We start from the raw sequence: 17,340 nt of genomic DNA, 5'->3' as shown, positions 1-17,340 counted from the left end.
CCACATACACACACAGCTTCACTTTCATCTAACTCCTCCTGTCTATCTCACCTTTTGTTCAAATTATCTTTAGTATCTTACTCAAGCCACAGCTCTCCCTTCACCTCAATCTCATAGGCTTCATCTCCATTAGTCTCTCTCTCTCTCTCTCTCTCTCTCTCCCGCTGCCTTTCTCTCACACATTCTCTGAGTCCCAGCGAGAGAGAGCAGAGTAGGGGGTAGCGAAGTTTGACGCGGTGCTGCTTTGGGGCTTTGAAGTGTGTGTTGATGAGGGAAAGCAGAGTACTGTGTTCAGACAGGCCCCTAATGAGGGAATTAAGAAGCTACGCTGGCCGTTCCCCATACTAACTTCCCAGGCACAAAACAAGTGTGCGTGTATGTGTTCCAAAGGTGTGTGTGTGTGTGTGTGTGTGTGTGTGTGTGTGTGTGTGTGTGTGTGTGTGTGTGTGTCGAGGCAAGAGTAAGCGCAAGAGAGAGAGGCTAATCTGTCAGATTTGATCAAGCATCAGGCAGCTCTGCCTCTCACCTAAAGTAAAGAGACAAACTTGGCCTCAGCGCTCAGGGTGAGGCAAAAATGTCCTTGAGCTGTGTAGTTTCTTTACTTAACAAAATCTACAAGTTTTACACTTTCAAAATAAACAACAATTTAATGGCTAGTGGACTTACGATAGTGTGGGTCTAGGTAGCCGTTGCGAGGGTCCATAGTGAACAGAGTGCCCCGGTACGGCAGGGCATGGTCAGCCAGGTGGGGCAGGGAACCATGCAGCTCCTTCTTGAGCAGGGAGGGGCGGTCTTCTGTGGAGGTGGAGGGCTCCTCGCTTACGGTCCGGTCAGTGCCGCGGGACGTGGGAGCCTGTGAGCTGATGGCATTGCGCCTCTCGCGGTGGTAAGGCGTGCCTGAACTTTCGTCTTCTGCAAAGGGTAGATAGATAGAAAGAGAGGAGGAGAATCTGATGTTAAAACTGGTTTGGTGCCAGATGTGGGAGTTCAGAGGCATACATTGTATGAGCAAATGGACACCATGGATGAAAAAATCCCAACCTCTTTTTCACACAGTTTCCAAAAATCTGTTCTTAAATTCTCTCTGTCTGTTCTTGTTTTTTTTAAGAAATGGATTCCCATTGAGGAGGCAACGCAGAATTTCTGTCTGCATTCCAAGCTGTTCATTAACCAGCGTCATGGGTTGTATCAACCCCGCCCTGCTTCATTCTCTTGTTTTCTCCTTCTCCCCACTCTCTCTGTCTCTCTGTTCTCAAACTAAATTTGTCTTTCTGAGGGAAAAATTAGGAGGAGTGGGGTCTCTGGAGAAAGCTTCCTGGCATGCTGGGTAAAGAGGATAAATGTGGAGTCGAGTTCAAGGGCTGAGCTCCACCAGAAAGACATGACCCTTGACCTTTGGCCGGACCTCTGAACTGACATGTATAAGGGTCAGCTAGCCTCCTGACCTAGTCCTTTCTGTACTACGATACTATATAGCTCAGAAACTGGAATAGCGTGTCACACTCATGAAGGCCAAGAAAATGCCTAAATATGTTTTGCACTTTGATAGATAATTTGCCAAGTCAGACGCTTTACTTGTTGCTGTCAGATTAAGCTCTTTTACAGAATGGTCCCCATTTTCAACCCCGGTTATATGCAATTATGATTTCACCATAAACTGTTGGTTATCAGTTTACTCCAATGCTCTTTCCTGCGTTAATGCTGCTCACTGAGAGCCTGGCAAAATGCTGTTGTGCTGGCGCCAGAGGTTCAGTATCAGCAGCCTGGTGGTGCAACGCTCCCCCACTATGCACTGCAACCCAACAGTATCCAACTGCCAATTAAGAACAGAGGAGAGGGCCAGATTAAAGAGCACTACCTTAAGCACTGAAGAGGGCCGCCATAATGCTGTACCACTTCACAGAAGAAGAGAAGCGATCAGAAAGGGGGAGGTTAAGAGAGAGAAGCAGGAAGAGAGAATAAGATTGAGAGAGGCGAAGAAGAGAGAGCAGGAGGAGCAACCCACGGGTCCCTCTTTTATTCCCCTCACTCTCCCACATCCATTACCAGCTTTCGGGCCAGCCGTTCCTCAGCAAAGCACTGGCAGCAGATTCAAAGATTCCTAACGCGGAACTGACAGCCAGAGAGGCAAGCCACTCTCATCCGCGGGAAATGACAGTGTCAGTTATGATATAAGTATTTAATCCTATACTGCGCAGCCAGTGATCTTATTAAGGGAATAATGGCACTTATACGGTTAAAGCTGGATTAATAGGTCTGCTCTTGCAAAGCGCAATATTAACATAAAGGGATTTCGGAATTGGGTTCATCTCCTGACATGAATTGAAAGAAGTCAAGACTGTAAACTACGCTGGGAGCGAGCACTGCTACAGTAAGGGTAGAGCATGTAGCTGTGTGCTTCCACTGTGTACTATCACATCTAGAGGATCTAGCATTACATCTGTGGAAGCAAAAACTGTGTCCATATTAATGAGCTTTTTTTCTTACTTTCATACAGATATTTGATGTATTATAAATATAAATTCATCACTGGGGCATCAGATAGTGTAGCAGTTAGGAGGCCTATAGCCTAAAACTTCTTCTGCCAAACATCTTCAAAAACTACTAAGGAGACTCAACTGCTTACTTTAGAAAATATACTTTGCAGTGCTATTTTTTCACTATTTGAATTTGTCTTGTTCACTCTCTTTCCCTCTTACTTTATTTTCTTCTCCTTCTCCAGTGACCCCCACTGCTATTTAGATATGTCTCTCTCTTCCAAGGGAGGTCAAGCGACTAATAGTTCAATCCCAGCAGTGTCACAGTCCCACCATCCCCCTCCTGTCACCATGGAAAGCCCACAGAGGGGGTTCATCATTCTACCATGTACCACCTTAAGGGGCTTCATTATTTCAGTTTATAGCACCTTAAATGATTAAATAAACACTCAGCAGCACAAGGGTCAATTGACTCCTTGGACTGGTAGACGAGAACCAGAAATCTCAAGTAAGGTTTCTCTTCGGTTCCTGCTGGTGGAAACTTTTTGTATCCTTATAACATGTAAAAAAACAACAAAAAAACAACAACAAAAAATGGGCTAATGGAGACAGAGCAGACACAGGTAAACACATGCAACTTTGAAAAGTTCAACCCTACAACACTTCTCTAACTCTGACCATCAGCCCAACAGACCCTTTCCCTTTTTCCCTCCCTAATTTTTCATTCCACTTTTATTTTCTTCTCTTTTCCCATGGTTGCCACATCCAGTCCTCCACCAGTTTGCAAAGTCTATTCAGCCCAATACAAAAGCAGCAGGCCGGTCCTCTGTGGACCAGAGGAAAGCATGCCTCTCAAAAAAACAGAAAAAAAGAACTATCTCGCTCTCTCTCTATGGTGATTGAATTTCTTAACATCTTTTCAAAAAGCGCTTAAATGCCTGGAGGCGAGAGGAAGAAACAAGCTAATGGTGGATGGGGAGCACTGAACAAATTTCAGAGCCCTTTCCTGCTCGCGTTTGAGGTTGAAAGCAGGCTCCTGCCTTTCAAGTTTCAAAGTCCTCCTTCCTCCCGCAGTGTCACTGAAGGATTTGAAAAGAAGGTAATTGTGCTCACTGCCGTCCTGATCAGAGCACACGCCCCTGCTCTAGTATTTCAGGAGCTTTTTCTGCCACTATTATGGTACCTGGTGCTCCATTCCTGCATTCTTCCTCCCTTACTACTCTCTCTCTAACCCTCTACAAATGCACTCTCTCCTGCTCTCCCTCACTTGCTTTCTCTCCTTCTTTCACCCCCAGCAAGCCACTCATTAAATCCTAAAGCCCGGGTTTCTCCCTTTTTCCCCCTTGTCTGGGGTCTCTATTGTAAAACTCTGGTGCGAATACCTTCAGAGAAAACCCTATGCATGGCCTTTAATACGGCGGTGTAAAAGAGAGCGTGGATGCAATGACAAAATGAAATTTTAAAAGAGATAATGAGATATGGAGTGGGGCCAATTCTTCCGAGAGTTGGGGCTCTGGGGCAATGGGGGGGGGGGGGCTAAAGTTAAGGGGGCCCAGGCAATTCAAAGAAATGAAAAGTGAAACAAAACCCTTGGCTTGTTGTTTTTGAAGGTATTTTCAGGAGGCAGAGGTTAAAAACAAGGATTGCTGTTCCTCCACATGCCAATCTGTCCTTGACTCTCAAGCTTCTAAGTTGCCCTCCGGCCTGCACTCAGTCAGTCAGAGTCTCTAAAACTGGGACATGTATGTTTCAGGGTTGCACAAAGGGCCATTGCACATTGCAACTCTTTCCCCGCATTAACGCCTTTCCTAAAAGCCTAAACATCGGAGGTGTTGTTGTACCTCTGAGCCAAATCCAGACATATGCTCTGTTCCACCTTTGAACTTCTCAAAGCACTGTTGTCAGGGGCACAAACAGGTTTTGGCTGGGGAGCACATGGAGAGCGAACAAGGAGAGAGTGGAGTGGAGGATGTACAGTGAAATCACAAAACACTTCTTCAAAGCTCCTCTCCTCCTGTGCAATAATCTCTTGCTCCTTTTTTCCTTTCTCTTGCAAATCAACTCCCGGGAAAGACTCAAGACTCCCCAATTAACAATGAGAGGGGGAAGAAAAATTCCAGCAGCTGGCTAGAGTTTAATAAGAGCACCTCTCCAAGCGGCTTAGGCTTATGTACCTGATTCACCGGCCCTGGCATTGCCGCTATAGACAGAAGGAATCATTCACGATTAGTGCAGGCTGAAAGATGAGGGAAGGAGAGAGAACGCTCAAACTCCACCAAACCCAACACAACAAGAGCACAGGGGATTACCGCGATTGTGTGAGGTATTTTTCTGATCAACTTCTTGGCTGACGGGCTCAGTGCCACGAGTAGCTGGATGCCTTCCCCACAACAGAGTTCAGTTCTGCATTATGTGAAGGTTACCAAGTCCTAATGGAGCATCCTGTATCTGCCTAAAAAGGGTTACATTTGACAAACACATTTTCTAAATGTCAGAAGGCAGAATCAGGTCATTACCCTGATAGCTGTGGGCAGGGTAGTTTGCAATCCCCAGTCAAACTATTTGACAGAGCTCTGGAGAACTTCAGCACACATAAAGTTCACTTCGTCTAACTTTGCGCTCATGTTTGATTCTGTCTCTGCAGATTGAATCCGCAGTGGTACATTATTTAACCATCAGCGTGTGACTGATGTTTTGACGAATTGCAGAGAGAGGCATGGGCAGGTCAGGATGCTCCCTCTCCTGGTTAGCGGTCTATTGTGAGCTGCCAATTTCCCACACAGCTCCCTCAAATGCCCTCTTCAATATTCATCTAGGCAAAATTTGACGACTCCCACATCTCAATTTGGCTCTCAGCAGCCCACGCCCCAACCCCCTGCTCCACAGCCCGCAGTCCCGGCCTGTTCTCTCTGCCGCCAGGGGTCTTCTGGGACGCACGCAGAGCTCAACATCTTGCCGTCCCAGCCTCCAGGCCCCGGGGCTGGGGAGGGGCAAATCAAAGCCTGCTTGGCGCCTTCCTTCTTCCCTTCGCTCACCTCAAATCAGCCTCACAGCAGGGTTGTCTCATGCCAAGCCTCCGCCTGCCCCTAGCTACCCCTTATACCCCCATTAGGGGCACAGGCCCACCATAGAGCAGCCCGAAACCCCACTACCATTTCATCAGGCCCACATTGTGAGGGAGCAATGAGCATTGCAGTGAGAGGGCTGAAAGCCCTGACTCTAAAATGCACACTGATGATGCATTTTTGACCATGGATAGTAATGGCTTTTAAGGTTTTTCACTCAAAGGACACATTGGCCTGCATTCTTTGAGGAATCAAACACCAAGAGATGCATTTGATCAAGACTTCAAAGCTAAAAATGCCATTTAGTGCTCTGATTGGCTTATAGACTGTATTAGCATTGCTTCAGATAGTCACAAGCCAGCTACGCTCAACCATAACCTGTTATTTATTTAAACTGTCCTCTGTAACAATATAAACTGATTGTGTTCTAGGGCAGACTAGGGCAGAACTATGTCCGTTTGGGATAGTGGGTCTTTTACGGTGAATCTGGGCATAATGCCCACCAGACCAGAGTGGGCAAGCTTTCCACTGGGCCTCAGCATTGGAATCCCACTTCTGACACCAGAGTGATCCGGACCAAGTCTGTGGCACTCAGATTAGGACTGGCTCGCCAAGAGAAATGGATATGCAGCCAAAGCAAAGAAACACGGAGCCAACAGTTTGGATAAAATAGAAAAAATAATACAGTAATTTCAAGCACATCAAATATGATCCAAAACACCATTGTGGACGTTTCCCACCTGACAGTATAGAATCATAAAGTTCTTTCATTTAACTTTTTAAAACTGTAAGGCCATGTTGATTTGTTACCTGTACTTGTGCTCCTATGTAAACAACGTGGTTCTGCTTGTTTAAAAATGCACATTCACACATTTTGGTACATGTGTTTAAGTGCATAACTGTGCACTGCATTGAGGCATAGAGGCCCCCATTAAGATAGTTAGCCAGTACTTACTAGGAACTGGATAATTAGACACTTTAAAGGCACCTGCCCGCCATCCCAAAGGGGGCAGGAATTGCAGCGCCCCGCCCCGTTTAAAAGCACGTTAACTCCTATCTGAGGCTAGCAGGCTAATTTAACTCTTGACATTTGATATCTAAGGAATGAGAGGGATCAGCCATTTAGCTGGAACAGGATTACCCCCCCACACATCAGCCCTCCTCCCCCTCTTCCTCTCCCTCCCCTTCAACACCAAAACCCCCTCTCCCAGTCGGGCCGGATTCATTAATTTTCCTGCTGCTAAGCACTTTATCAATGACTGGTGAACGTCTAAGTCCAGAGTGGACTCTCTCTCTCTCGCTCCCTCTCTCTTCTGTGGTGATTAGGCCTGTGGATGTTCAGATCTGTCTCTCTAATTCACTGCCTGCTCGGTTGCTGCTCATCTATTCTCGCACCTGCTATGCAGCTCAGCAAAAGAGCCGTGTTTGAACAACACTACGGCTACACTAAGCAGGCACTGAAAATGTTTAAATGTGAAAGCCAGAATAACATTTCATTTTCCATAAAGGTCTCAGTCCACATGTACATAGGTATTTCTATGTGCTTTGGCCTTTCGTCCACACACACACTACGTTTTAGGTCACTGAAAACGAAAATTTTGGAAAACCAGAGTGAACATTTTCAGAAACCCTTTTCAGTGTTGTTGTGTAGACAGGGAAAATTGACTTTTTGTTTGTGACGTCAGAGTGTGCGCCAGTATCTCCTTTGTGAGGAACAAATTAGGCGAAATTTCTTGCAATGGCGGACTTGCCCAAAATAGTGCTGGTTCTAACCTTGCTAACATTACTTTTTACATGTTTACGCGTAATTGATTTTTTTTTTTTTTTTTTGCGTTTTCATTTGGACACAGATTTTGTTTTTTAAACAGTGCTTGTGTGGACGGGATTTTTTTAGAGAACGAAGGAAGGGAAAACCTCATTTAAAAAAATATCCAAGTACGTGTGAGCTAGGCCTAAAATGCCTCAACAGTAAGAAAATGGCTAAAACTACTCTTCATCCAATTTCAGTCGGCAAAGAACGACTTTCGTTGGTTGGATAGCCTTCTGAACTTATGACACAGTCCCAGACCAGCCTTACTTAATTTTTTTTTACTGAATTTCACCATTAACATAGAAATGCATGTCATTTGCATAGCTATCCATACACCATTTTTGAAAATCTTCATTTACAGTTGACACATGTAATGTGACTATGTAGTGAAACAAAACTGAAATAAAAAGATTGGAATTTAGCCAGCTTAGTGTGGCTGTACACACCCCAGCCAATATACTGTATATTGGCAACTATAATAAGTAACCTTTGACATATTGCAGGTAAAGAGGTGCTGAGAGTAAATTTACATTCATACTTTTACATTAGTCTCAGTCTAATGCCTTCTGCTGAATGTGTACATTACAAGTTGAATCAGGGGCTACACATGAGTGTGACGGATTTGGGTTAAATGAACAGCATGCCCGGGCCTTTGATTCTGCAGCTGGTAATGCTTACAGTTTCTAACCTGTCACACTTGGTCTTTTTACCAGAGAGCATGACAATCAGAATTCCAAACTACAAGCAAAATGCCATAAAAATAACACAACTCAACTGACTCCTTCACTCTGCTCTCACAATGAGGGGCTGTTCTGCACACACATATTATGTCACCTAGACCTAAACAAAAAACAACGATAATTGAATCTACTTTTTGCCTTTACAGCTTGACACATTAATTATCTAAAATAACATTAGTTCATTTTCCACAGTTTATTTGTCATCATGAACTTAACGGTGCCAAATCCCCTCACAAAGAACTCTTTATGAACCTTTCAATCAGCATTTGCCTTCCAACATCCTATCATCATTACAGCTGACGGTTGGCTACAAAATCCTAGACCTGACCCTCACCCGCCCCCAGCGTGTGATATGAATAGGAGTTCACGCTTAATAAACAGGGTGTTATTCACCTCTCTCCCCCTTAAAATACAGGTGAGACCTAGACCCCTTCATTACAGTGTCTGCAACAGGCAGGGAAAGCTCTGCCGATTAGAGGATCTGCTATGTTGGCCAAACAGACTTAACCACTGTCTGCTGGAAAGGGGCTGGAGGTGAGTGGGGGAAAGGAAAAGGCACCAGACTTTTCTATATGATTACATAAGTGGCTCTGTAGTGCAATAAAGGGCACAATACAGGGTGAAAGTTACAGGTTTAGACGACATGATGGACTAGTGGCTGGGGCAATCGTATTATATGTCACAGGTTAGGTCAATGAGTCCCTACATGCTCACTGAGTGTATGTCGTAGTATGTTATAAAGAGAGGAGTTATCTGTGGTGTCCAAGATTTTAAAAAGTCAATTGTACAAGGTTGTGCACGACGTTGATGGAGATGGAGTTCTGTTTTCTGCACCACCAATGGAGGGAGGGGGCGTTACACCTTGTAGTGGAGCCATGTTACTGTAATACAGCCAACAGTTCAAATCATGTCACCTTCAGATGTCACTTTCAGGCACATTTGTCATATCAAACTGACGTCTTGGAAACAAAGTTGTGATATTTGCTGTTTACTATTTATCGGAGAGAATCAAGTTTCTATGTTGGGGAACATTGGGGATAGTGTTAAAAGAAAGCTTGGATGCAGCCAGATAATGATACAATGACATTAGAAGTTTTATTTAGTCAACATAAATAAAAGTTGCAGCCCATACACGGGACACAGTCCTCTATCTGCCCACATATTATGTATCTTCCTAAATCACCTAATAACCTTAGTATTTCTGGTCATATCGCCTGCTTCAACACTTCTTTCCTTACTCTCTACGTCTCTCCCCGTCTGTTGCTGTCCCCTCTCAGTAATGAGCTCTCTTCATGTATGACCTCTCCTGTCACTCCCGCCTGTCCAATCCTCCTCTGCCGCTCGACTCTCGCCTCCTTCTCTAATCTCTGTATTACTTTGCCATTAATCCCACATTCCACACAAGGATGGCCGGTGCAGCTCAGATGACATGTTGCCTTCATAATCCAGTGTTCATATTGACTCAGTGGGATGGAAGGAGAGCAGTGTTTAAAATCATCATAGTAAAAGACTACTCTAGGCCACTTTAGGATTCACCTGTAGCCTGTAGCAATCCCATCCCTCTCCATCCTTCATTCCCCCTCTTTTACCTCTCTACATCCCACCTTCTGCATCTAAGTTAACACTTTCTTCCCACTAACCTCTTGTTACTCACTCCTGGTTTCCTGATATCATCCCTCATTCTCCCAGTTCCCATGTCTTTCTCAAATCTCCTCAATCTCCCTCCATCTCCCCTCATCCCTTTCCCGCACACTCCCTCCCTCTCTCCATTCACTACCTCCCTTCCTCCATCCATCCTTAACCCCCCCCCCCCCAGAGCCGCAGTGGGACTGTTGGACTCACGCAGCCCCATGCTGAGCTGCTCCAGAGCCAAGCCAGAACAAAGAGCCCATTGAGCCGAGCAGAGACATAATGTGGGCCGCCTCTGACAGCACCGAAGATGAAGTCATGAGGTCGCCAAACAGTTAATAATGACGGCCCATCCTCCAGCTGCACCAAGTGTGTGTGTGTGTGTGTGTGTGTGTACATCTTGGTGCCGTCGAGGAAAGTGAGAGAAAATGAGAGATTATGTGTCTGCATGCACACATGACTGAGTATCTACAGTATGCAACGCATGTGTACATATCTTAAAGCATGTCGATGGATAAAAAGCTTTTAAAAGCGTAATGAGATACTCCATGACACTCAAACATGCGCTCAATCACTTTGTAAATACCACAGAGGAAAAACAAAACCTTCAGAGAATTGCACTTTTAGTTTTGGCTTCGCTCCAGCTGTGTTGAAGAACACCCACCCCACCCCACCGCTGCCCCCCCTTTCTTTATTGGAGTCTGTCTGGCGCAAAGTCTGACATGAGACACATCTCCCCGGGACTGGAGCTGTCGCTGCGAGGCCCACACTCCGAACATCATTAGCCTCACAGCTCCAGGTAGGCTCAGGCAGGGTATGAAAAGACAGATGGAGGTGCATGTGTATTTGTGTCTCTGTGCAAAAGCGTGCATGTGGGAGATTAGGTTCAAGTATTAATCTCAATGGCTCTGAATGTGCATGGCCTATTAAAATGCCTTTAGAGGACCACTTGCTTGTCAAGAGGCCTCCAGGCTGAGTTGGGCTCGGGACAGTGGGAGGAGGAGGCGGGGAGAGAATGGTGAAAGACAGCTATGCAATTGATTAACATTAGGAGGACTTGCTCAAGTTCAAATTGCACGGCCCCTCTGCTGTAAGCTACAGACATGTGTTTCCCCGCAAGTAGAATGTTTCTTTCAAACCCCGTCTCTGCTACACATCTGAGTTCAATTCTCCGCATGCCCTCTCTCTGAAAATCAATTCCTCCTCCTCTCCTCTGCTCTTTTCCTCCAGCTCTGTGAACAGACCAGGGCGAGGGGATTACACTGTCCCTCCCCAGATCCAAGCAAGACAACAAATGGTTCCTATCAACTGACACCCCTCTGCCATCCAGGAGGAAGAAGCTGAAAAACTGGCCTGGACGCCCCGGCACGGATGTGTTTTCTGGGCTCTGTCTGCCAATTGTGGCAACTCTTTTCCCACTTAAAGCCTGAGCTATTTACGAGAGCCCTGAGAGAGTGCGTACGCAGCACCAGAGGGTGGGAAGAATGGAGGGGAGAGAGCTGCTGCTTCTCAACCTCTGCTTCTAATCAATCACCAGAAATCACTGCCATAGTTTATGGCCTTTGATCCTAGCTCCTCTTTCGCACTGTGAGGGAGAGAGTTGGGGCGGGGAAAGGGGAGGGGGAGCAGGGAGAAGGGTGAGAGTCAAGGCCCAGAGGGTGTGGAGGTCAGGGGAGAGAGATTAGGGGGTATAGTGCCTTTTTGCTCTCTCAAACCTCAAAGCATGTCTTGATTTAATCCAGTGAGTTTTGAGCAGAGAGCGGAAAGTGGCCCGAAACATACTTACATACACAGCTCCAGACAACAAAATACGTTTCAGGCTCCAGGCAAGAAAAATTGTTTAACTGGACATGAACCAAAGACTTTGATAGAAATGTTCATGTGATTTTGATACAGCAAACTAAGTTCACATGCTGTCTCTTTAAAACTATAATGCATGCTGTTTATATTTACCGCAATGACTTCTTTAAAAATGACATATTGATTTAACATTTTTTTTAAACTGCTTCCGCTATGCCAACATGTTAGAAAGACAAATGTACTTGATGAGGGGGAAAGCACATAAAAGACATTAATATTAAAACTGCTGTATCTTATTATTTGTAATGTACACATAAAACATGTATGAAATCTAATGATGCATTATTTGTTTTGCACACAAAGAACCAATTATTAACGAGCTAGGGTATGAATTGTTTTTTATGTCCTTAATACTTTTATGCTTATACTTATATTGCTACAAGCAACTTAAAAAACAAAAATTAAACATGGGTATAATACAGATTATCTTAAAGAAAACTTGTTTTGTTGATTATAGTATCTTAATGCATACAGAATGCAAAAGATGAGCTCACTGGTAGTCTTTCATATAAACTCCAACCCTGGTGGCAAGGCCACTAGTTGCTACTTCATCCCATTCAACAAGAATCTGACTGTGGTAAGGAGGCGTGAGTGAGCGAACAAAACAGAGAGGACGCGGAAAAGAACATACCACAATAAATCCTCCTGGCAGGGTCAGGACACCCCTGCTTTGTTCCTCCTGGCAGGAGGGAGGCCACTGCTGCCTACCGACAAATGGACGGAGTGGTAGAATAATCAACTACTGTTTCCCCTACTTTATGGGTTTATGAGTTTATGGGACCAATGGTCGCCCCTGCGCCTCCCCTCTCTGAGAGGAATGAGATCTGGCCAGGCCGCAGTTCTGCTGGGATGCAGCAGGGCAATGTTGGCCGATGTGCCTACCCGTCCTCTCACACAGGGCAGGCTGATTTGTCTTTGTGAGGCTGGAGTCTCTGACCCGGGTGACCTCTGACTCCAAAGCCATTCTGGCTCTCAGCGTGTCAGTGAAAATGATCTCAGGTTCTCCCAATGAGCCATTGTGATGGTCAGCATGAACTATCACAACATATTATAATTAAAATAAATCTATGACTGAGATGTCAAATTGAGATTGCTTGAATGAATTCAAGTCAAATTAAAGGGGAAATTCAACTACAACATAGGTTACAAGTTGGGTCATATTTTTGTGGTTTTGGCCATCATCTCTATCTGTAATACCACTGTACTCACCAAGTTAATTGTCAGGATCTGGGGATGCGGAAGTCCAAGAAACACAATCATACAAGTTTTTAACTCCAGGCTGCCAAACTTGTTTGGAAAAGAAAAGCAAGGTCTCTGCTGTTATTACCATGGTTGTGCATCTGTCCAATTTTTACGTGCAACAAAGGACTGACGTTTCAGGCTTGCTCACTTTTTGGTTTTATCTATCCAAAAAAGTGGTGGTCTTATTTACAACATGTCTGATTTTCTGACTGATTTTGTTTCTTTCCCTGTACAACTTCATTGTGCCAATATGTCACCAGACACCAGTCCAATGTTATCATAACTGATTAGAAATGATAACCAAAACTACAACAACATGACGCAAATTGTAATTATCTGAATTTCCTTCAAGTGTTCATTTTGAGGTTCAAAGCTATTTTGCTGTAACAAAAAACAAAAAACAAAGATGCAATTCCACTACAGCTGAATTCTGGAGCCATCTCCACAGCGTGCAAAAGTCTTGAGGCAGTGGCTTATATGCATCTTCCAGCAGTGAAGGAGCAGTGGAGCTCCAGCAGGCAGATCTGGGAACGCGGAAGTGTGCCAGACAAGAGAGGCCAGGCTGGGCTGGACTGGGCTGGGCAGCTGAGGTTCCCCTCCGCCCTGAGTAGCAGCGAAGCTAAGCTAATCCTGCGCCTCAGGCCCCTGTGAGGTGGCTCTGCCAAAGCCTGTCCCCCTGCTGCTGCAGGAAATTGCCTTCAGTGCAGAGGTCCATGAAATGGCTATGGCTCACCAGTAAAGGCAAAGCACATCCACAGAGTGTGCACATGGGGCCTGTGTGACTTTACAAACCCAAATCTACAGGTAGATTTTAAATTTGATACATGTATGTCTCTGAAACCTCATGATGTCATATCCTATTGTGGATACATTTGTATTTTCTTCTATGCATTTCTGCTTACATAATAACTTTTTATGTATTATTTATGTACCGTACAGAGGTCTTTTGACACTAAAAGCCAGTTTTCCTGCGTGGGGTTGTGTGTCAGGCTCTATAACGCCTCCTCCATTGTGCTGTTTGACCCGTGGGCCAGCCAGAGCTCCCATGAGGTCCTTTATCCCTCCATCAGTCCTCTCTCATTAGCCCCCACAGGCAGAGCCCAGAGTAGGGTAACACAGTGGGGCCCCTGCTTCCTCCTCTGGTCCTCATGAAATACACAGCACAAATACAGATGACAGAGATCACCTTTTAGCAGCAGTGATGCACAAAGTGCATTTCTTAAAATAACTACCAACTTGTTTCCTCTAAAAGAAAAGGCAAATTTAGGGACGTAAACAGATATATTTCTTGCAATTGTTGTCATTTTTAAATCGCCATCAGAGCCCCTGAATTACTTGTCAGCATACATTGTCAGGCAGACTGTGGGTGTTCTTCTTAATTTTATGTATTTATTAATCATTTTTGTCTTCAGTTACAAAAAAAAAGATTGGATCATATTTAAGGGGGGATAAAACAGGGATACAAAGTGGAAAGCAGAGGTGGCAGCATGAGGAGGGAGGAGGAGGAGGAGGAGATGGGGCAGGACACAGTGGAGAAACAGTTGATTATGAGTCCCATCAAGTGATCAATGATTTCATTAATAAGACGGATCACGCGCCTGTCATAGCTGTGACACGGGCTGAGGGATGATCCGCTCCCAGTGCTCCATTTCCCCCAAGCCTCCCTCCCTTCTCCCTCCCTGCCCTTCCAATATTGCCTCCCTCTGCCAACGACAAGGGAACGCCAAGGAAAAAAGGGATGGAGCTGGGTGTTGACAGTGTGTGTGTGTGTGTGTGTGTGTGTGTGTGTGGGGGGGGGTTAGTCATGAGGGAGGGAGGGAATAGAGAGGGGGGAGAGGGGGGAAGAAAAGTGAAAATCCATTTTGAAACCCATTTTCAATTAGGGGTCCACAAGCTGTTATCACAGGTGTCCCAGAATGGGGGCCCGTAAGTGAAAATGTCTCCTATCCGTTTCTGAAATGAAACCTTATCTGGGAGGCACAAAGATGGCGGGGACAGCGTATCTGTAAATTACTTTCCATCCCCGCTGTTAACGGGAACTTTATTTCTGTCAGATGACATTCCCCTCTATTTACTGTTGATCATTTAAATGGCTCCCCTAAAAAGAAGGTGGCCCTCACTCTTCCCCATCTCTTCTCCTCTCTCTCTGTATCATTCTTCCTTCTCTTACCATCAGGAGATTTTTTTTTTCTTCTTCAAAGCAGTCAAAGTGTTCTTTTTCTTTCTTAAACACTTTAGCCACGCTTTCCATTTGCTTAGGGATTTCTCTGGTAACCTACACGAACGCCTAACATTTGTTGCCCTTTAAGGCTTAAGTTGTTTGCCTCTGAGACCCTTGCTCTTGCCCTTTTAAGCATGACCATTAAAAGGGCCCAACTCACCCGCTTCATAACCTGCTTTACAGAGGCTGTGTTATGTTAAAACAGCATTCCCTGACAATTTTTTTGAACTATAACCAGTTGTTCTGCTCCCCATTTTTCAATTCTCATCCTGTTACTTACAATAACCTCCCTCATTTTCCTTAAATCGGCAGCACCCATATCATAAAAGTCCAACCAACCAGAAACTTTTCCCCTTCTTATTCTCCTTTGCAAATAACCAATGCTTTAGCCCCCACCCTTGTTTTTTTTCTCCTTTTTTTATTAGCAAATTATCCCATGACGACAGGATTTATTCAGCAAAGAAGCATGGACATCTTTTTTTTTTTTTAGCCCAGGACCCAACAAAAGAATCAGGGGACTTTGTGGTCCACCTGCCTGCCGAATGATGAGGGTGGGAGGGGAGAGCACCCCCCCGAACCCCTCCTAAAGAGCACCAATCACAGCATTGTTGTGGCACAGTCGGCTCTTTTGAGCTGTCAGTGCAAGAGGAGGGGGCACAGAGATGAATGGCACACAGGATGAAGCCACCATTTAGCCAACCATGTGGGAACGCTCTACCAGGACTCAATAATTACACTGGGCCTGCTCAACTTGGACAAAACTTACAGACTAGGAAAAAGAGGGGAAGGCAGGGTGGAGGAGGAGAATTATCCCCATAGTGCACGTAAAGTTAAGATTTTAGAGCTAAATCCGTTTCCAGACAAAAGTGCAGTTTGCTAATCAGAACAGATCTGATCCAATCAATAACAGCTTTCAAGCTGATCCCAGTCACAGAAAAATTCTGTAGGAAGCAAATATTGCTTTGGAAAGCTCAACATCCCGCCTACTTATTTTCCAATTTTCACAACTTATCATAGCACCGTGTTACCGGGCGCACCATGGGGTTTCCGCTGCGCTGAGATCAGGGGCCGCTGCTCTGCTTGACGGGGGGAAATATTTTGCCGGGCCTTCCTAAGGAGAACCAGTCACTGGGGTTTCACAGCTGCTCACAATTACCTTTTGTTTGGATGAAGGCGGTGGGGCAGGGGCTGCGGGGGTTAAAGTTGAGGCGAGTGTAGGGTTACACCTGATAAGAGGTTATGAGTTCTGGGGGCGACTTGGGAATGTGCTGTAATTATAACAACACAAAGAATGTGTAAGCTATCTTCTGATTCCACGAGGGAGAGATTGGGATCTAAAAGGGACCTTTCTCCGCAGATAACTATCATCCCTCCCTTTCGCCAAGTGAATTATGAGACTACTGTATTTTAGGGACTTCAACATTGCTTAAAGCTGTAGTGTATAGTCTGACGTGGCTGAGTCGGTGTAGGAGACAAACCTTATGCTGTTCAGAGCTATAATTACCAGCACATTACGAAGAAAAATCCACAATCACAGAGCCAAATTACATCCATGCATTTTCCACAACAAACCTTTTTTTTACTCCTTGCTGCCCCTTTAATTAATAAAACAGTGCTGGCCATCTGGGAATGAGTAAGAGTGAGAGTGTTCCCAAGATGCTTAAGGATGCATTACCATACCCACTTCCTGGGATAACTCCCATATGGGGAGCAAGTCACAGCAACTTATTTACCCTTCCCCGGATTGTTTGTCTACTCTTCACACTTGGGATGATCACTGACATCAGCAGAGTCCATGGGGGCGCTGACAGAAAACTCCCTGACAGGCCACCAGCCCCAGCTACTAAAGCCAAACCTCCATACCCAAAAACCTCAAAGTCCTCTCACTGCTAATGAGCACAGCTGCAGCTTAGGCCGTGGTGATCTCAACTCTGGTGTTGTTATGACTTTAGCTTGATGCTCCAAGGCTTTCCAGCCCAAAAAGAAATAAATCGCCATCTAATATTTCTCATTCCAGCATCTGAATTAAGAATGAAAAGCTGAATGACGACAGGATTGATGAACTGTAAGATCCGAAGCGCTTTTAATAGCATGTGTTGAAGACATTGCTATGTAAACATGCCAGAGTTTTGCTACCAGTAAGGGTTGTATGTGACTCACCACAAGAATAGGGGGAAGGCAAACAGAAGTATTGTGAGCAAAGATTAGCGAGTGTCTAGATCTTTAAAATCATGTTTTTGGAAGTTGGTTCATTTTCATCTTTAAGTAATGAGAACATAAGCAAAAAAAAAAACAT

General features: G+C 45.0%; 1 protein-coding gene across 2 annotated transcripts in view; it reads right to left on the bottom strand.

Annotated features, from left to right (window-relative positions):
- Window positions 1–17,340, bottom strand: part of gli3 (GLI family zinc finger 3) — a 93,820-nt gene that overhangs the window by 58,916 nt on the left and 17,564 nt on the right. For both annotated transcript variants that reach the window (XM_039790087.1, XM_039790088.1), the window contains one exon: window positions 667–912. In XM_039790087.1, the coding sequence (XP_039646021.1) occupies window positions 667–912 (246 nt within the window). The remainder of the gene's footprint in view (window positions 1–666; window positions 913–17,340) is intronic.

This window comes from Perca fluviatilis, chromosome 22 (assembly GCF_010015445.1).
Source record: "Perca fluviatilis chromosome 22, GENO_Pfluv_1.0, whole genome shotgun sequence".
Taxonomy (NCBI): Eukaryota; Metazoa; Chordata; class Actinopteri; order Perciformes; family Percidae; genus Perca; species Perca fluviatilis.
This window is presented reverse-complemented; position numbering and strand designations above follow the sequence as displayed.